The 21,270-nt window shown below is 42.1% G+C and overlaps 1 protein-coding gene and 1 long non-coding RNA gene across 2 annotated transcripts; one reads left to right on the top strand and one right to left on the bottom strand.

Annotated features, from left to right (window-relative positions):
* The first annotated feature begins 15 nt into the window (after positions 1-15).
* LOC122131885 lies at positions 16-3,628 on the top strand. The gene is made up of 2 exons (XR_006152144.1): positions 16-620; positions 932-3,628. It is a non-coding gene; the product is annotated as an uncharacterized LOC122131885 (long non-coding RNA).
* Positions 3,629-16,668: 13,040 nt separating this feature from the next.
* Positions 16,669-18,708, bottom strand: senp8 (SUMO peptidase family member, NEDD8 specific). The gene is made up of 2 exons (XM_042706602.1): positions 18,562-18,708; positions 16,669-18,014 (listed from the first exon to the last, which is right to left on the bottom strand). The coding sequence occupies exon 2, from the start codon at positions 17,993-17,995 to the stop codon at positions 17,354-17,356; it is 642 nt and encodes a 213-aa protein (XP_042562536.1). The 5' UTR covers positions 17,996-18,014; positions 18,562-18,708; the 3' UTR covers positions 16,669-17,353.
* Positions 18,709-21,270: the final 2,562 nt, after the last annotated feature.

Here is a 21,270-nt window from a genome sequence, read left to right as displayed (position 1 = left end):
GCTCCATCTGCAGAACCTGGCTTTTAATATTAATGTGCTGAACGGTGTGGTATTAATGTTTGAACATTTTCATCAATTTATTATGGGTTTAAAAAATCCACCCCTACTCTGTGTTCCTTGTACGATTGCAGGTATACGATTCCTCTGGGATCTTTGAATGATGAATGATTTTCTTTCAGTATTATTCTCTGCTTCTGTCCTTAAGGGAATATACCATATATGAGTATGTCATTATCACAGAGAATGCATGTTTCCCTTTAAGGATATGGCGGTAGAGTTACTAGGCAGATTTTGTAACAGGGCTCTATCAGACCCCAATGCTGCCATCTAGTGTTTAGGCTGATGTAGTACATTTGTTTACATTTAATGCATGCTAATTCTACAAACAAAATTACTTAATTATTCAAACTAGATGCGTGTACTAATAGTCTCCTCCTCTCTCGCTCCCCCTCTTACTTTCTCTCACCTTTTCTTTCTTTATCTTGCTCTCTCTTTCTGACTGTATTCTGCAGGATCATTCTTCTCATCCTGTCTTCCTGTTACCTAGCCTTCCGTGTGTGTAGCCTTGAGCAGCAACTGTCGTTCCTCAACCACAACCCAGCCCTGACCCTGAGGGAAAGGTACTGATCTGACTACTGCTGTCTTCAAATATTACCCGTGCATCATGGGAGATTTAATTCACTGCGGTTCACATGGTGCATTGTTGTAAGGGCAGAATACCAAATGAAATAAAGAGCCGCTCTGGCACTGTTCTGTGAGGGGAAAAGAATTCTGCAGTATTACCTTACATCATCCTCAGATTGCATCACGTCAGACATCACAATTCTCCTCTCTCTTGTGTTGCTAGTCCATCACCATCACGATCTCCCCATCATTTTCCCTGACATTTAATGTTACATTTTTTATATTGTGTCAACATTTGTTTTTACAGATAACTCAGGGCTTGAGTCTACCACTGGAAGGATGAGCCTACCTGCACAGGCCTCTCGCTGTCTTTGATCACATCGGAGACAATGCGAAACAGGCCCTTTTATTTATTGAAAGTTTGATGCAGTTTAGAACGGACCTATCCTGATGCCACTGTACTAATTTGATAATTGTTTCATGAAACAAGCTGGGAAGAAAAACAGGCCCCTATGGAAACCATTCTTCTGTAATGTTCCATTTTATCCTCACACTGTTATGCTGGATTAGATTGAACAGTAGTTTCTGCTCTTCTCAAACATGCTCCATGATGATAAAAAAATGATGGCTGCCTTTTAAAATGTATGTAATTCTTCCATTTCAGAACCCCTAGAGGTTCCAAGCAATAATAATGTAAAAAAAAGATACACATATATAGAAACCAGCAATCACGAACGGACTTCAGTGTGACTCGTCTTGTACTGAGACCGTTGATGTTCCACATAGTCCAGAACAGTGTGAAGGAAGGGGCAACAGAACGTTGGTCAACTCATAGGATACTGGTGCTTGCATAGGATGGTCAATTAGAGAAAATGGAAACGTAGATCCTTCGGGGATTAGTCCTCTGTGTTGGAGAGAAGATAGTTGAGGAACCACTGGTATGACAGATGTGTTGTAGCGCTGTAGAGAAACAACTAAGTTCAGTCTTCACCGTGGTGAAAATACATCATGTACAGCTGCAAGGCTGTATTAAGATAAAGGTATTCCACCACCCAGTCTGGATGAGGTGCAGATAGTACAGCGGAGTACATTTATCATATAGACATTTCATAGAGCCATAGCTGAGGTACAGCACTGGACTAATCAGGGTTAAGAATGGAATATAATATAATATCGCTAAAAAATATGTATTTTTTTTAGATGTAATCTAGAAGTGAGCAGTTATGTGGCTGCACATATCTTGATGCTGTCCACCTCAGTGAGTTTGCACAGACAGGCTAGCTATTAGACTTAGGGACAGGAGGTTTTAGCACCGTTCTTTTGTTCCTGGTATATGCCACGTTTAGTCCTGCCTGTCCTTATAATTTATTTAAATTTCACTGTACAACCACACACCATATGTTTCAGATGCCAAAATAGAACCTCAACATGTTGGCATATCATGGACCCCATAAAACAGCTTTTTTTCTCCTTTGTTTTGAAAGGCTTAAGTTGTATATATTGTTTGTATATTAAATATGCAATGTAAAGATGTCACAGTAAAATCTACTGTATATTTCAAATTAACTATTGATGGAAACATCCGAAGCCATGGGAAAGTACCTGTTTTTTACAGCGTGCTTGTCTGTTGTGAAGAGTTCAGAGTCTTTGAAGGTGTATGCGTGCTTGCACTGAAGTGAATGTGGACTGCTCAGTTTCAAACAAGAATATTGCAAATATCAAGTGCTGGAACACAGACATTTTAGAAATTTCAGAGACATTTGAAGTTGGAAGATACATTTGAACATTTCAGACCTGTTTGCCTCATATTGATGTCCCTGGTTGTTCTTGTATCCCCTCGTCTCTCCTTTCCTTTGCACAAACATAACACTTAACAAGAGCCTTGTATGAACCATGTCTCATGTCAAGTATTAAATAAGCAGTTCTAATGTAGACTGTTGTTTTTCCCCAATTCACTTTCAAACACACTTGTAACATTTCAGTTGTACTAGTTGTTTGATTAAATGTTCATTAAATGTTCAGTTACTGACACATTATCTAATAAAAGCCATTTGATCCAGAGATGTCTGGAAAAACCAGTGTCAGAACTATGAAGAACATCCAGTGCTGCCTAATATGTTTAACTAGAGCCTGTCGACAGGATTAGTGTTACACTATCAACAAAATTCATAGTTGGCTGATTTAAGAAACAGCATTTGGTTTCCACTCGTTAATCAAATGAGCTGCTTCTGTGTGGGCTATGCTTGTGTACGTGCGTGCATCTGCGCTCGTGTATGTGGGGGAGAGCTTTGGCTTTGTCTTTGTCTTTGTCTCTGTCTCTACTGTACCGTTGTGTATTAATACAGACTGCCCAGAGATGGTGGGAGAGCGGCAGTACAGTGCATGTGAAGGCAAAGAGCCTGGGGCTACAAAGCTCTGAATGGGTTCCATATGCACGGTGATCTGCTTATCACTCATTTATGACAGGTTTGCAGTACCACTGTGCAACATACCACATTTTACAAGCACACACAGAGAATGAAAGGGAGAGAGAGAGAGAGAGATAATGAAAGGGAGAGAGACAAAACACCACAAAACCAGCAGCAGCACGGTTCTCTGATAAGCACCACTTCAGCTCTTAATGTCAAACCCGGGCACCGACACTTTCTCCCCACTGCATAGCCTCGCCTTTCCCTTGTGTAGAGAGGTTTTGTAATGTCTTTTAAGGTAAATTAATAATTCATGGCTAACCCTAGAGTAACACTTAAGGGCCGCTTGGCTGACAGCTGAGGGAAATATTGTGTTTCCCCGGCACAAGGGTATTTAAATATATCTGCATGTTTTCATGATGACTAGAGAGCCTTTGTGGCTCAGCAAAGAAATTGGAAGCTGTGATCATACGGTCTTATCTAAAATGATTTACAATTCTAACTTCAAATCCATCTCACTGCTCTGAATATTTCAGTGACACAATGGTAAAGACTCTTCTCAATATATTGGCTATATTTGAATGTGGAAAATAGTATAAAAAAATAAAAAATGTAAACACCTTCCTGGCAGTAATTTTCTCATTCTCCTTTCAGTAATGAATATGTCTTCAGAGGTCAGTATTTGATGCCCTCCACTGGCTCAGATATTATGACTATATCTGGGGGATGAAAAATCTCATCTGGGACTAGGGGGCTCAGCTGCCAGCCAGTGTGCCATAGTGCCTTAATTGAGATCAGTTTCCAGATGACTTGCTGCACATTTGCCTCTGACAGATGTACCTCAGCTCCATCTAGGAAGAGCAGCTGAAAAGCATGGTTGGAAATTCAAAATAAGAGGAATTTATTTTTCTTTTATGATGTTCCCAGACAATACCAGAAAGCAAAAACACTGTATTTTACCGTTTTCGTTACATTCAATATATGCTGTAGCTATATATATATATAAAAAAATCAGTAGACCTTAGTCAAATAGTTTTTTTTGACTGCTAACCAAAATCATGCAAACTTGTTTTAACCTAATTTTATCTTCCTTTATGAAATACTGCAGTTCCCTTTACGGACACATAGGGGAGACAAACCCCTCTTTATCCAGCTTGCCTACTCGTTCTTCAAAAACACTCCCTGTGATACAAGTAGTCACTTCCATGTCAGGCCCATATTTTTCTCATGTTAATCAATTTTTCTTTGTCTGTATGCATTATTTTTATCAATTAGCATGTTTTGCGGGGGACTGATGAGTTCATGGTTTTCAGGTTTGCGAGATGTTAAACTGGTTTTGATTTGATCCACTGGGGGCTATGTGAGGAATGCTGTTAATTGCCATGTTGCAGAGAGGGTCTGTGCAGCAGCTGACCCTTAAGAGAGGGGCTGCTGTGCAGGAGCACATCATCTGCCGTGAAGGCCGGTTACAGCCCAGAGCGTGGGGCAGGGAGCTCAGCCTCTCAGACGTGGCAGCGCACTGGGAGAGTGCCAGATGGCTCCATGGAATGAAGCACATGTACTGTGTCTTTAACGTTACGCCAAGGCATCATAGTGGTAATGTATATAGATACTTTACTCTGTTTTGCATGGGATTCTTTTTATTAAAGTTACAGTTACATATATATATATATATATATATTAGGGGTGGGGAAAAAAATCGATTTTTCGATTTCTCTCGATTCTCTCTAGAACGATTCTGTCTCGATTCAGAAAAGTTCATAATAGATTTTTTAATAAAAAAAAAATTTTTTTTTTTTTTTTTTTTTTTTTTACACATTCATTTTGTGTTGAAATGCAAGCTGCATCGATTATTGCATTGTTCATTGAAAGTCATAATTGTGACAAGGGAAAGCTTTTTCTCTAATAAAAAATAGAGAAGGTAATTCATCTGTTGATTTTCTTTAATTATCAAACACAAAGTAGGAAGTGATTTGAGACTCTGAGTAGCAAACTCAGATGTTTTAAAAATCGACATGCATCGATAATCGTTTTATCGGTTTAGAATTGATAATCGATAATCGGTTTAGAATCGATAATCGGTGTAGAATCGATAATCGGTTTAGAATCGAATCGTTGACCACTGAATCGGAATCGAATCGAATCGTGAGGTGCCAAGAGATTCCCACCCCTAATATATATACACATTATAGTGCTAACAATGAAGAGAAACCCCCTTTTGGTGACCAGGCTTTATTAACAGTAAAATTATTAAGAAATAAAACACAGTCAATGTCTAGTGATTATTACATGCAGCCATGGAATCTCAGTCATCTTGTGTGGTATGGATGACAGCAGACTGCTAAACATTGGTATTCACTCACTCGCTTTTCAGTCTGAAGATGAAAAGAAAAAAAATAGTCTGTCCTTGAACATTCCTTACATTTCATATAGGACCCGAGGAGAGCTACGAGTCAGAGGATGTGCCTCTGGGCAAAATCCCCAAACCCTTATTGACAGTAACTTCCTTTGTGTAACCCTGAGCAGAAACATGAGTGTGACTGTCGTGCTGAAGCACCATATTGGACGTGTTAGCTGGCAGGGGCGGGCAGCTTGTTGATGTTTATCACCCTGCTGGAACAGACTGTGCCTCTCTCCATGTGACGAGACTCCTCTGCCACCCATTTCATACACACTCGGTGACAGAAACAGTTTATGGCATTCCTGTTGAAGCAGGAAACAATGATAGCCATTTATTTACCACAAGCTAAAATTCTAGTCTGTTTAGTTTCACAGCAGGTTTTTCATTCCGTAGCGAAAGGGTAGGCTGAGGGCACCCGCTCTGGTTGTTTGAGATACTTCCCCATCATGTAAGATTGTTATTTTTTCCACCATTGAAAATGTCAGCAGAGGAAAAGAATTATAGTTTCACTCAAAAGGATGTAGAGTGTTTTTGCTTCAGTTACAGTGTCAAATACTTCCTTTAGGAGGCAAAATAATTGGGTTTTAAATGGTTTCAAATGTCTGTGGTTGCTTTCAAATGACCTAAGGTTAAAAACCTGACAAGCCTCCCTCGAAGCAAAATGGAGAATAACACCACCGCCAAGGGACCAGTGTGACCAGACTAGTCATAAATGTCAACCAGTAAAACATCACGCAAGACTTCAAAATGTTTTTCACAACATTCACTCATTCACACAAGTGTGGCTGGGGTGGGGGAGTGTGAAAGGGGGCTCCAGTTTTAAGTTAAGAATGGGGCCAGCTCCCCTTTGAAAACAGATAATGTGAAACACCTGAAGGTCCTGTAGGAGAGCTCTGGTTCTTGGAAGACATTCCACCAGCGCTATAATTTTACTACCTTAATTACACACAGCTTTCACAAAGAAAGATCATAGAATCAGCAGTGCAAATGTATTAGTTAGTATGTACCAGGTTCAATCATTTTGAGGGGCATTTTGAGCATGTCTTGTCTGAACCATTGTTTGGTTGACGGAATAGATTTACACAAGCTTTCACCTAAATCCTGAGGCAGGACCCCAGTCCTGTGCCTACATATGTATATTTGCATTCATCTCGAATAATTATTTAGTTTTAAGCTGGCAGATGTGCTTATGTACGACTGCTTTCATTAGATAAAAGACTTAAAAGCACTTTGTCGTATTCCCTGGAATACATTTCAGTGGAAAGGTCACAACCTCTTGATTGACTGTTAGTGACGCCCATAGTAACCCATGTTTTGCCGTGAAAAAACAGTGCCAAAAATATAATTGCTGATCTCCAGTATTTGACCTCACAGACAGCCACACCCACACAAAAACGTTGTTTTTGTCATATTTATGATAAAGGGGAGTTTGGAACTCGCATTGAAATGTATCAGCCTTAGACTACAGTCTGATCCGGTGGAGTCATTAATTGAATCCATATTTTGGCTGAAAACTTGGGGCTCCACCAAAGCGGGCACATTCACACCTGCCAAAAATGACTAGCTCTATTTAGTGCACTCAGTTTTGAAATGCCTGCATTGCTAGAGGCAAACGTTTACACTGCAGATTGTATATATGTTGCACTAATATCCAAAACTCACACCATGATGCTGGGTTAATAACAAAGTATAGTGTGTGAATAGGAAGGGGCTCAACTGCATCATAAAGTGTTATACTATGCCACTGACTATATTATGCCAGGTCAAAAAAATGAAACATTTTCATGCACAGATTTATCAGAACACTGTTAGACTATTCCATGATATACATGCATCACTTTGCTATACAGCAAACGTATTTAAAGTGTGTTTTCATATTGTTTTCATATTGTACTACAAGGCAGCAGTCAGCAGTGGTATTCTTTGTTTTAAGATAGTAAAACATGATGAAAACATGATAAAACTGTTTTGTGAACAGTACATTTCTTCACCAGGAACAAACACTTTAATGTGATAGATAGCAAGGAGGTTGCAGGTCAACCTGAGAAGTCGACTACTGTTCATTTCTTCATTTGAATATTAACACGGTGTATTACAGCATGTTCCAAATGAATACTTCCTGTATGGTCCACATGTTTTTTGAAGGTTCTTAGCAGTCTGAAAGCTATTGAAGGCTATTAGCAGTATTCACATATGCAAAGGGCGTTACCAGTTGCTTCTCAAAGTCAAGGATACTTCCTTGGTATGATGGGTCCTTCCAAGTCGGTTCCTTCAGAGGCAAGGCAAGACTCCTTCCTAGAATTCGGAGAACAAATAATGGAACAGTGTAGCGAGTGTGCAGATGTGTGACATTGAAAAGGTCCCACCTTCAAATTCCATGCTACTTTTTGATTTAAAGGTTCTGGTATGTGCGCATAGGATTGTGGGTGCTGTAAGAATGCAGAGGATACTCCAACTGCATTCTTGAGAATTATCGGAATAAAGGACTCTGCCCTTGGCTGAATTCGAAGGATCCTAGACATCGGAACAGTCCTTTGGCGGGATTGGATGACGTAACAGCCTTGAAACACAGCCCTCTAGGATTCATCAAAGATCCTTCCTTGACTTTGAGAAACACCCACTGTCTATGGAGCTGACATGTTGATGGAGTTCCCCACGACTCATTTACATCTGCTTTCATCTTTTGTGGCATCATCCGTATGTATATTCTTAGTTTGAGTTTTATCTTTACTTATCTTTAGATATATGTTAAGTTTATGCCATTTAGTCACAATATTGTTCAGTTAATCAAAACAACTGGAGAAACCGCTTATGTTCTCTGTAATGACTAGTTAACTGCTAGTGTTAGGCTAGTTTTAATGTTATTTAGTACTGCAGTGAACAACGTATTCATGTAAAGGACTATGAAAGTACATTCCACTAATTTGAGATTTATGTTTTTATTTGTAATTTCACAGCTTCCAACATTGTAAAACCTGTGGACTACAAACAAGGCTGACTGCAGTCAGCAACACACACGTGTTATATATGGAGGCGACCAGGACACACTACACACACACACACGCACACGCAGGCCTGAGGTCGCCGTGAATTTTTGCTCTGCCTTTAACCCATCCCGGATCGTCCCTCCTCCAGGATCCTCCAGGAGCAGTGGGCAGCTTCTCAGCGCCCGGGGACCAAGTGAACCGTCCGTCTCGGTCGGGGACGGACAGGATTGTTCTGTTCTTTTATACTAACCATCTTCAGAGTCGTAATGTAAGGAAGGTGTTGATACTTGCTGCCAGTGCCCTCGCTCAGTAGCGAGAAGAGGGAAAGAAAGGAAAGTGAAAAGCACTCTACAAACAAAACACCACAGTTCATGTGATTGTGGCAACTGGTGTCAGACATCAATAACTACAGTGTCTGTAAATATATACGTATATTGTAAAACTTGAATGTCCTGAAGACTAGGTCTGATGCATCATTCACTAGTACTGCTGCTGCAGCAGTCACGGCTAAAGCTAAAGCTGCCAACGCAAGCTTGATATTGTGGAGATCAGAATTAGAATGGAGAGAGTTCTGGAGCCATCAACGGAGATGCTGGCCATAGAAAAGGATATTGCTGTAGCTGTGGCAAAGGCAGAGGCGTTGGAGGCAGCAGTCACTACCAATAATGAAGGGTATAGCTGCTATCATTTGACTCATTTGACATTTGCACACACAATTATGTGGAGGAGACAACTAAAGAATGCAAGGAAAGGAGTTAAGCACAAGAGGAGAATCCACCATTTCAAGTCGAGGCAAAGCGGTCACACGCTGAGTCACCTACCATCCTGTCTGTCCACAACTCATGTCTCAGTATTGAAAGCTGCTTATACTCACGATCATGATACTCTCTTTCATAATCCAGGTAAATGTAAGTCTCAGAACCCGTTTCTCACTCCAAACGAGGATCACACTCCATCACACAGCCGGCCTTTCAATGACGATGATGAAGAACGCCGGCTGGCCTCTCCACGCGGTCCTCTCCTCGCCCTCACGGTTATGCTCTGCAGCCCATTCATGGAACTGATTCCAACATGGCAGACTTTGTAAGATTGCTAGCATGACGTGAGCTTGTCACAACTGGCCTGCTTCAATTAATCAGAGCTTGGCGGTGTTCCTATCTGAATGCAGTAAGGGACCTAGACCTAAAAGACGCAAAAGTCAGCGGAGCATGTTAAACACATTAGATCTGTCCACATAAACCAACCAGCTAATGGACTGAAGATTATATGAATCAGACTGGATGAATGTTACGGCTCAGCTGAGGTAATTGCGAAAGTTTTGTTCCAGAAACTAGATAGCTTCCCCAAAATCAGCAACAAAGATACTCTAAACTGAGGGATCTCAGCGATCTACTGATGACACAACCAGAGGCATCAACCCTATAGTTCAAAAGCAACCGTATGGCCTACAGGACAAGTGGCAGTCTCATGGGTCCAGCTCGCCTTCCTCCACCAGCAAGCACTGATCACAAATGACCCCAGCTTCATACTCGCTGGCCAAACAGACTCCAGCAAAGCAGAAAAGTCTCCATGGAAAGCTAGCAGGTCGAAGGAGTTCTCTGTCCGCAAACAGATGTGTCTGCAGCTGCCCACTCTGACTAAGACAGACGCAGAAAGAAAGCAGATGATCCTGGCAGGAGATGTTATATCCACAAAAAAACACATTCTTCGCAAAAAAGTCCCATGCACTTTGTGCAAAACCTATAGAGGAACAAAAGAACTTCCTCAAAGAGGTTGGATCTCCACATTGCATTGCGCCAGTGCCAATGTACTGTGAAATGTGCTGATTATGATAGCGACAGACACTTCTCTGCTCCCCATCCAGGACCAGCACCATGGGTCAAAGGACCTCTGCATGGTGGGGAGCCAGACCCACACAAACCATAGAGGTCACAACTCAGAACACACAGGGCTGTGGCGTAGATCTCATTAATAGGTCCTGCTCATTGATTCTTTTAGCCAAAGTTTATCCTGGAGGACTCAATGACAAGGTGATGACAGCATACATTATCCGGGATGAACAAAGCAATAGATCTTTGGCTTGCTCCAAATTCTTTGACACTTCATCCACAACATCCAAGGTCCCACTGCATCTTACTCTCTAAAGACCTGCTCAGACATGACTGCGGGTGACCCTGTCATGCTTACTCCTGCCCATGGACGGATTAAGAAACCACGGGCCCCTGGGCCTGGACATGCGCCAAAGCTGGGGCACACTCGCACACCATGAGGGGGGAAGAAAGGAAAAAGGGGGGAAAAAGGGGGGAAGAGAGAAAAAAGGGAAAAGAGAGAAAAAAGGGAAAAGGAGGGGGAAAAAGAAGGAAGGGATTTTGTATGGCCTAATCCTCCATGAGTAAAGTTTTTTAATGTTGATGTACATCATAAATTATTTTTAAAACATTTAACTTCTGATTTTGTATGCATTACTATGAGAGCAGAGGTTTCAGGTTCGAGTCCCACCGTTGGCAGAAATTGAGGTTTGCATTATTTCATGCAAAGCTCATTTTCATTATTGGAAATCACAATTTGTTTGCATATTACCTTTTATTAACCTTATATTAGTGAGATATGGATAATTCTACATTGAATATTTCAATACATATATGCATTTATGAGAGAAGAGTTGACCCCAAAGTTCCCGGTTCGAGTCCCACCGTTAGCAGAAATTTAGCTGTGCATTATTTACTGCAAAGTTCAATTTTTACTGGAAATCACAATTTGTTTGCATATTACTTTTAATTTACCTTATATTAGTGAGATATTTATAAATCTACATTGAATATTTCAATGCAAGTTCATGTACAGTTATGTGTGAGGTACTTTAATTGTTTCACAAAATATTTGTGTTCCAATTAATACGTCCTTCTATTCACAAAAGAACAATGTATAAATCTTTGTTGTAAACAAACTTTTATTTGCAATAACAAATTCAACAACAACAACTATAGCATAATATATATATACAATATAATAATATATATCAGAAAACATATACAGAACTATATACAGAAAGTGTGAAACTGGGAGGGAAAGGGGTTGAGGGGCACTAAGCCAGTGTCCATGCCTCTGGGGGGGGGGGACAATTTATTCGTTTATTTTTCATGCATTTTTTTTTTAGCCTCCAACCACTGCTCCTTGGGAACAGCCTCTACAGAGGGGCAGTATATAATGTCCTTGTACTGGCTGTGTCCAGTCTCCGCTGTCCTTAACTGCCCACATTTCTTGCACGTGTTGCGCAGAACACCGCAGGTCCGTTTTCGGACTGGAGCAGGAGCGGCAGAGGAGAGGCTGGCACCCAGAGCCTGTGGAGCAGCACCCAGCACAGGCCCCTGTGAGGTCACTGGACCCAGCATGAACAGCTGAGGGCCCGAGGGTGGAGCAGGGAAGAGTTCTCGCTGGGGGCACGAGTTCACAGCCGCCGGTGCGACGGCGGACGATACCTTCCTCTTCACCTGTGCCTGGCCCACGGTGCTGCCAGCCTGGGGGTACTGGTGAACTGGGCCTGGTTGGGGGGGGGTGCAGATGGTGGGCACACATTAGCAGGGAGGAGAGGGTCAGTCGCCACAGACAAGTGGCTGGGCAGGTCCAGTCCTTGCACCACCACGTTGCCCTGCCTCTACACCCTCTTGTTGTGCCACTGTACCAGGGTGGGTGGTGTGGCTCACGTCTACAGCAGCCCGTGAGAAAAGACAAAAACATGAGTGTGAATATGTATGACAGGGCACAGAGGGAAAGTAGTAAGACAATAAATATTCCTGACCTGCTGGTTGGTGCGGGCCAGAGAGAGCTGGTGCCTCAGCTCCACCAGATACTCTGCCATGCTGTCAACTCGGTCCATGCCTGGCACCCCAGAGTCATCCACAGCCTGAGAAAGAAAAAAAAAACATAAAAACTGATGAGTGACACATTTTGTAAACAGACGTGGGACAAAATGCAGATACAGTGATTTTACTTCTTTACACACAATTATGAATGTACATAACCCAGACTCATCAGGAGAGGCTTGGACACCTGGCTGCAGCATGGTGGAAGCAGTCAGGGAGGAGCTTGGAGGCAGCAGCAGTCAGGTTCCCCACCCACCAGTTCCTGCAGCAGTACTGGCTCAACTCCCTCCTACTTATTCTCCTGTCCACCAGAAGATCAGTAAGGGCTAGCACCCCTTCCTGCCTGAGCTGCTCCCTCGTCATCTGCCGCAACAGAGCGAGGTCCCCTGCATCCCACTCAAAGGTGCATGCAGACAGGCAGCCCATGAAGGTGTGGTAGAGCATCGGTGGTGGTGCCGCCGACAGCCCGCCTCCTCATGAAGTGCCAGGTGTACCTGGTCTGCAGCTTACTCGCCCCCTCACTCACGCAGCGGCCACAGTCCACGTATAGCAGGACTGGGGGTAGAACAGCTGCTTGGTGGTACCGCTCCATCACTCCATCCTGTCCAGTCCCAGCCCCTCCTGCACTGTCACGACACTGGTTAGGATCTAGCCAACCTCGTTGCCAATGGAGGTCATCCAAAGAGCTGTCCCCCTGCCACGGCCAGTCAGCTTCTTTGTGATCTGAAATTTGATAACAGTGATGTTTAATATTACGCACTTTTTTTCCCTACAGCAGTAAGTGTATGTAGAATAAATACACAGCACACATTTATAATAACTGCTTATAATTTAAATCAATGTTATGAGCTAACTAACTAGAACCATACAACAGGTACAATAAGCAAATAGGTACAGTAGTCAACAAGTAAACACTGAATGTGAGCATGCTTTGAACAATACACTGAGACACTGCAGCACATAAACAAACACTATTGTACCGTTATCGTTATCAATAGCAATCATATTATGCATGATCAGTTACAGTAGTTGTATGATATACGAGAAACGAAGCTTAACGCTGGTCAGGCGTCATACACAGATAGCAAGCTAACTAGATGGTTAGCTTACTGATACAAGCTTTCAACAACTACTTTAATCACTGCCAATACTCGGCCGTTTGGCTGTTTCAGCTCAGAGTAACATTATAGTAGTTACACATGGCTGTTTCCATTCATAACAATGTTGTAGTTATAAGACGTAGCATAATCTAGTTCATAATGTAACCGTTACATCGGTGCACGTATCTTTAGTGAAAGCGTTAACGTTAGTTAGGCTTGTCAATCAATACAATATGGACATGAAACGTGTGTCCGTCTAAGAGAAAAATAAAAACATGTCATGGTTAGTTACTTACTTACTTACTTACTTTGACTTTGACGAGTTGTCGTAGCTTCAGCCATCTTGAGGAGCTTGCGTCTGCGTAACTTGGCAACGTAACGTCACACAAGTTCAAGCCAAGTTCTCGAGTATGAAGAGAAGCGCCGCTATTGGCCCAGGTCCATTCTCGTTCCGCGGCTGGATTGGATACTGAGAATGGATTTGAAAGGCGAGGATTGGCCGACGAGACCAAGTAGCTGAAGCCCCCCCCTCCGCGAAAAAAAAAATTGTACGCCTGCAAAACACGCACGCACACACAATGTGTTGGATTTTACGGTCGAATTAAATACTTTGGCTATTGTATTGGGAAAGCAAAGATGTCAAAGTTTACTCCGTAACATCCACCTTCGGTGAGGTGTGCACTGCCCCGCTATTGTTTCTGACATTACATGTGACAGGGCAACAGCCGAGTGATTCTTTTCCAAATTGAAACTGATTAAGACCTACCTGAGGGGCAGCATGGGGCAGGAGAGGCTGAATGGGCTGGCTATCCTGTCCATTGAAAAATCAGATCATGCATCACCACTTTTATGTTTGAAAGGCGTCGTTTAGCAGGTGTAACCTACTGTGCCTGCTTGTAGGTCTTGACTGTCAGATTCTGCGCCTAAACTAGCTATATCGTATCGTCTCATCACATGATCAAATAGAGACTTGACATTGGACAAGATAGGCTACATATTACCCAGCAATCATCATTCTATATCTGTACATGACAAAAATAACAAAGAAAATAAGAAATTATTCATTTAATTGAATCAGTTTTTTAATAGTTTCTATAGTGTATGTACGATAAGCATATCTTTTTGTTATAGATTGCTACTGACGTTTTCCCCCTAAAAATGATGAAAACCATGACAAAGACAGGTTTGCCATTTTGAGGGAATATATAGCATAGGGCATCCTTAGCAGTCCTAAAAAAGTCATGCATGATCACTGTCACAGTAATCTAGCTTTTTCTAACACAGCACAGGTACACTGAATTAAAGCCATTAGCAAATGAATAAAATACACCTTTTTCAACCACAAATAAGAGATACATAACAGCGACTTCACGCAGAGGCTCTGGCCTAGGGGCCCCCTGAGCTCATGGGCCCCTGGGCCCGGTAGGCCCGTTCGTTAATCCATCCCTGCTCCTGCCACTCTTCTGACTCAGAAAGTAAGTGTCCCTTCAGCTCCTCCTGACAACTCTGGAATCAAAGATGTCTTCAAACAACAATGGCGCCAAGTGCAGCATCTGGCCCAAACATTCTAGAGCAGATGGAAGACGCATCATCTCTCATCCCTGCAGCCAAGAGGGAAGTGGCAGACCATTCAGCCTGATGTGGAGTCTGGAAGCATTGTGCTTCTCAAAGATCAGCAGCTGAAGAGGAATGAATGGCCCCTGGGAATAGTCATCCAGGTCTTCTCCAGCAAAGACGATAATGTGTGCATGGAAGAGATCAAGGTGTCTAGGTAAGATGGGACTCAACTGTTTCTGAGACCTTTGTCAGAGATTGTTTTCCTTCTACCTCCTAAATAGCGGTTTGTAACCAATTTGAGCTGTTAGTCTTAACATTTAATACTTTTCTGGTATACAGTTGTAATACACTTTATACAGTTCCAGGTGTGATGACACAGGAAGTAATACAAAAAACTGGTATGTGTATTGATATTGATGTGTATGATATATCGATGAACTTCCCCACAATTCATTTAAATCTACTTTCATCTTTCATGGCATCATCTGTAGACTATGTATATTCTTAGTGTGATACTTATCTTAAGATCTTTTACATTTATGCCATTTAGTCATCATAGTGGTCACTTAATAAGATCAGGAGAAACCGAAGGTGTGCTCTGTAATGGCTAGTTAACTGCTAGTGTTAGGGTAGTTTTAATGTTATTTAGTACTGCAGTGACCAACTTATTCATGTAAAGGACTATGAATGAGTACATTCCAGTAATTTGAGTTTAATTTATTATTTACAAATAATTTATGTTTTTATTTGTAGTTTCACAGCTTCCAACATTATTAAACCTGTGGACAACACTAAAGAAGGTGTTGATGCCAGTGCCTTCGCTCAGTAGCGAGAAGAGGGAAAGAAAGGACAGTGAAAAGACGGCACACTACAAACAAAGCAACGCAGTTAATGGGATTGTGGTAAATGGCGTCACACATTAACAACTACAGTGGCTGGAAATATATATATTGTAAAATGAACTCCCCCGCATAATGGAGAGAAACTTGAGTGCCCTGAAGACTAGGTCTTCACTAGCACTGCTGCTGCTGCAGCCAGGGCTAAAGCTGCCAAAGCATGCCATGGAATAAATAGTATACCTTAATCATTGTCACTATTTAACCCTCTCCATGCGCATATCCAGAGTTGTGCTCGTGCATGTGTATTTCACACTTTGCTTTAAAAGCATTTACAGTATATGACCTCTGTAGAAATGTAATCTAAAAGAGTGTTAATAAATGGTGGTGCCGTTGCAGACCTAATAGCTAAATTATGACATGGCATATCTGGACATGGGTCTTGACTGGGAAACTAATGTCTACATAATTTTAGATCTGAGGCATTAACAACAGGTCAAGAGCCAGTTCCATATCAGGTCCTTTCTTGCGAAGCAACATCAGTGGCAGTCATGTAGTGAATGCAGGTCACCTATGACAAAAAAATGTGAGGAGAAAAAAGCCCTTTCCTCAGGACCCTCTCTTACTTGAGTAAGATCATAAAGTACAGAGTACTACTGACCTAGGCCACTATGAGTGCACAAAGACAAAGAGGGATAATTGTGCGAAGAGATCCCTTAGCTTATAGAAAGTTATAGAAGGTTTCTAATAATTTCTATGAGGTGTAGTTTCCATCATTCTGTGCAGACATAACAAAAAAATCCCTCTGGTCTTTATTTTCCACATCAAGCATTCAGTGAATATACTCACAATTAAATTCATATTCAACCAGAACAAACAATAATAACAACAGTTATCATTTCAGTGCATGTTTATTTTTTGGATATATAACACATTCTTTTTCAATCCATTTTACACAACCCTGAGGGTAAAACAAAGTTGTAAACAAGCATCACATTCGGTAAAGACAGGAGAACCATAAATGGAGAGTCACTGCATAATTACTTTAAACCCTTTGCATCTTCCACGATACATTCACTGTCTCAGGGAGGCCTTTGATATCTAATCAGTCAAAGATGCGATTTAGTCTGGGTCAACAAACATGTCCATATGAACCCAATAACTATATATCAGGCTTCATTCATATAATTCATGCGGTTTGGATTTTTTTATTTAAATCCCTTTGATGATGAAAGTAAATATCTCAAAATGCACTCACACTGAAAATGAAATTGTACTCTTGGCTAGCTGTTTGTAATTCTATTACTAGATCTGCTCATTTGATTTGGCAGTTGATACCACCCATAGGAGTCCCTAAAACTCCAGATGATGAAAGCGCATGCTGACTGTTAAGACTAGTGAGATCAGGGTTAATGCAGGCCCAGCTTCAAATTACTCCTACAGGTCGGGCTCCCCCTTTCCTTAGGAGGGCACCTCCCGAAGGCTGTTTCTGGGCTGACCAAAAGTGACCTTGCAACACAAAGCAGTTTAAGAGAGGAACTAGAGCTGGGCAATCACCTAACTCCAGTGCGGGCACATCAATTTTTGGCAAGTCTCTGGATCAGTCCACACCACTCTGCCCTCTTCCTGGTAATGTAGTCTGGTGTGATGGTGTGGCTCTGGAGGCGTGGGTTCCCTCCATACTCTGCACTATCACAGAGAGCCTCTGTGTTGCAAATTACATACATACCACAGTCATAGCTATTCTGCTGTCTAGGAGAAGCCTCCTCTGTAAAGGACACTTTTTTGCCTTTGGCCCCCAGAAAAACTTCCAGTTTGGAGGCAATTCGGCGTGCATGAAGTGAGTTGCCCCCACTCTGTGAGTCATAGTGGGAGAAGAGGCCATTGTCACGGTGATACAGTAGAAGGCTCCAGTGTGACCCGCCAGCTGTCTGATTGGAGTTGTCGTTGACAGCCAGGAACACCCAGCGACGTGTTGCGAGCTGCAGTGGCTCCAGGAAAAGGGCCAGCTCCTCTTGGCAAGATCCACATTTGATGAATTGCGTAACCTCAGGGCTGATGAAGCACACAGACCTGCTGAGATCTTTGAAGCGCTCCGTGGCAAAGTACTCAAAGACAAACCCAATCACCTGATCATTGAGCCAATGCGGACCCTCCAGCAAGGCCACATCAGAGCGTCTGAGAAGACTGTCCTGGTAGCTCAGCACCACTGGGTCCATGGTCAAAGGCAACCTCAAGCTGGGACGGGAAATAATGCGTAACATAATTGAATGCAAACATAATTTAAATGTTTATGGATCACAATCATCTGAAGTACAGGCAAATGAAAAACAATGTGGATAGCCTGTTATAAGCTTGTCTCCAAAAAAAATACTGCGTTTACATATTTGGATCTGATGTTCGTTTACTGATGTAACTTAATTGGTTTAACGTCAGTTAAATTGGCATGCATGTTAAGTTGTTGCAAATAGTTGATTTACATCAGCTCTGTGAACGAGGCGAGGAAACTAACTCAATTGTTCATTCAACTTTCAATTGTCCCCGTAAAAAAACACAACCAAATATGCCATTATGGTTTTGGCTACCCGAATTCTAAACAAGTTCAATAAAGTTGACAGGAAAACAACTCTTCTTAGCCTAACGTTACTACTGCATTGCGTGTGGGAAGTTGAATTCTTCACCATTTAGATACATTTACGTAACACTGAGATGCCATCCTGTCAATTTCAAATAAAGTCAGTTGAAAAGACAACATCACTGATTGTGAATAAACTAATGCTCTCACCTTTCACTTCATGCATCTAATATGTTGTGATATCATAACGACAGCCCTTCGGTCGGAGCAGAGGTAGCAACAACAACCAGACTAACGTAAACTGACTTCGGTATGTGCAAGCTTTGCGACAAGACCAAGGGACATGAAGTGTTGCAACTTCCCACCATCGTCGTTGATGATTCGCTGAGTCTCTATTTTCAGCCAATTGTGTGGGGTTTTGTTGAAGTTTGCTCCACCCATCTCTCCTGTTAGTCCGCCCGGGATTGCATCGAAAAGCTTATGCGGGAGCGTGCACTACGAGACTGCGCTAGTGTGAGACGCAGCACTGATTAACAGAAAAAAGGAGAGAGGGAAAGAAAAAACAGGCAGAGTTACATCGAGCGACAGCCAGTGAAGTGACTGCTTTTAATCTTTTAAAGACAAGGACATTTTGCATAGGTTTTCAGTACCGTACAATGACCATGTATTTTAGGAATTCTGCTAGGAGGTATTTGTGGAGAAGAGGGATTTGAAAAAAAGACAAGCACACACTCACAGAGGAATTACACAGGGGACCTGAAAGCAGTTTGTATGCAAGCAGATTTGACCGTCCATAAAGAGTACCTATCATTATACTGTCAGCGCACAGGCAACTGATTCTGTGACGGGTAAAATAAAAAGGTAAGAGTCTGTCATTTACTTGCAACGTCATTTTAAGCCACCACTTGGTCGCTAAATTTGATAATATACCGTCCATCATTCTTCAGACCTACGCTGCTACTCCGTGTAAACGATGATGACTTTTATAAATTCCATTCATCTCCTGTTTGGATCTGTAAGGACAATACATGGTGTCATCGTTCTGTTCCCTCTTTGTTGAACTGCTCAATAGAGATTGTTTTGGTGTAGAAAAAAAAAACAATTTGTAGGAAACAATTGTCCAGTAATTGTAGCTTATTTGTGCTTTGTCACAAGCACTCGCTCAGCACAAGCTGTGTTGACGTGTAACGTCTCCACCAGAAACAGCATTGTCTGTTTTGCCTCAGAATATATCGTTAATCAAACAGCTACAATTATCCCAGACGTATGAAGGGAATTGCAAAGTAACTTTAAACTGAGGCCGTATGGCGTGGTAGTGTTGCGACAGATGTCTCGGGTGTGGAAGATGTCTGCATGCATTATTAACAGGGGACACGGACAGCTTTTTTCTCAGAAACGTACCGGAGTGAATACCCTGTTTTGTTTTCCCCATCAAACGGCGTGTAAGACTGAGAAGCAGTTGATATTGGTGGTTTGCATTCGCTGCTATTGGCGAGAGCTGGGTCTATGTTGTCCACCATGACAGGCCTGATTTGTGGTCACAGTAGGTGTTTGGGTTAGGACTTACATGACAATTGTTTCACATGGATGTTTAAAAGCCTTTGATCATACACAGTGTTTTATGAAACTTAACTCTAAGGTAACTGCTCTTATTATAGGATAGTAAATAATTAATCATTAAAAAGAGTCAAAGTGGGAAGAGTCTCTTACTTTGCTGTTTGCTTGCTTCTAAGGGTTGGACTCATGTCTGAAGCAGTCAGCTAACTGTTGAGCGTGTAGGCCATGCAGCGTGATATTTTTAAGATGTGTCGTGAGAAACCTCTCCCACAGCACAGCACAGGTGACCAGAGGGCCTGTCCAGAGGAATGCGAGAGGTCCTCAGCTCAGCTGTTGGGGCAGCACTACAGAGCTGGGCCAAGGGCTTATATGAGACAAGCAACTGCTGGTGGTAATACCTGCCGCTAAAATGCCCCAGCTCAGTGCCTTACTTTAACCGCATGAATGAGGTATGTGATGGAATTGTCAAGTGATGAACTGGCTGTTTTTCAAACATGCTTGTAGCATCATTGTTAGGCTATGCTTGTTAGGACTCTCCTAAAGAAGTTTGTGCATTAGAATAGGATGGCAATTTCTACTAAAGTGATCAAGTACTTTGTACAAAAACAAACTGGCAGAAGGTGAATCTGCTTTTGTATGAATAATGGTTTAGATATCTGAAGGGGTGAGGAGGATGAATGACCTGTCAAATACAAGAAGAAGCTCAAACTTCACAGTCTCAACCCTTTGCTTGTGTTTGTGACAAGAATAGACCATGACAGAAACCTGAAAGACAGAGTAACAGAGATAGAATCATTCTGTGGTTTCATCGCTACTGCTCTACATCAAGCAACTCCTCTCCACAGCTGTAATGTCAAATGTCTGTTCATAGCCTGTCGGAAAGTTAGGGTTTTTACGCAGTTTGATTGGAAGTGTCGGTGGCACCTAGCTGCCAAAAAGCTGTCATTCCCAGGGTTATGTTCTGGCTATGAAACACTGCAATGGAGAGCACTATGGTTCATATTAGCCCAGGTACCATTATATTGCAGAAGGTTTGCTGTTGTTTGATACAAAATTCCCACACAACTGGAAGCACGGAACATGAATTATTAACCATGCACTAAAAATAAGCTGTTCTCCAGTGCAGGAGATGACTGTATGTGATCATCCATGCACAACAGTTCATCTACAGCTGTGAACTGTTCTCAGGAATAAGTGGGCTCACAGCAGTAGAGGCACAGGCAACTGGCAGTGAAATGCTACAACATTTCAGAGTCTCCTCTTAATTTAGACTGATCCACAATCAAAGATAGTGTCACGTTCCCCACTTCAGTCGTTGCTCATTATGTAACGTGCGTGGCTTACAATACAGCAGCACTCAGA

Source organism: Clupea harengus, unplaced genomic scaffold, assembly GCF_900700415.2.
Source record: "Clupea harengus unplaced genomic scaffold, Ch_v2.0.2, whole genome shotgun sequence".
NCBI classification, from domain to species: domain Eukaryota; kingdom Metazoa; phylum Chordata; class Actinopteri; order Clupeiformes; family Clupeidae; genus Clupea; species Clupea harengus.
This window is presented reverse-complemented; position numbering and strand designations above follow the sequence as displayed.

Excerpts from the sequence above, each read along its gene's own strand:
- senp8 (XM_042706602.1), bottom strand. The coding sequence starts at position 17,995 with ATGGACCCAGTGGTGCTGAGCTACCAGGACAGTCTTCTCAGACGCTCT.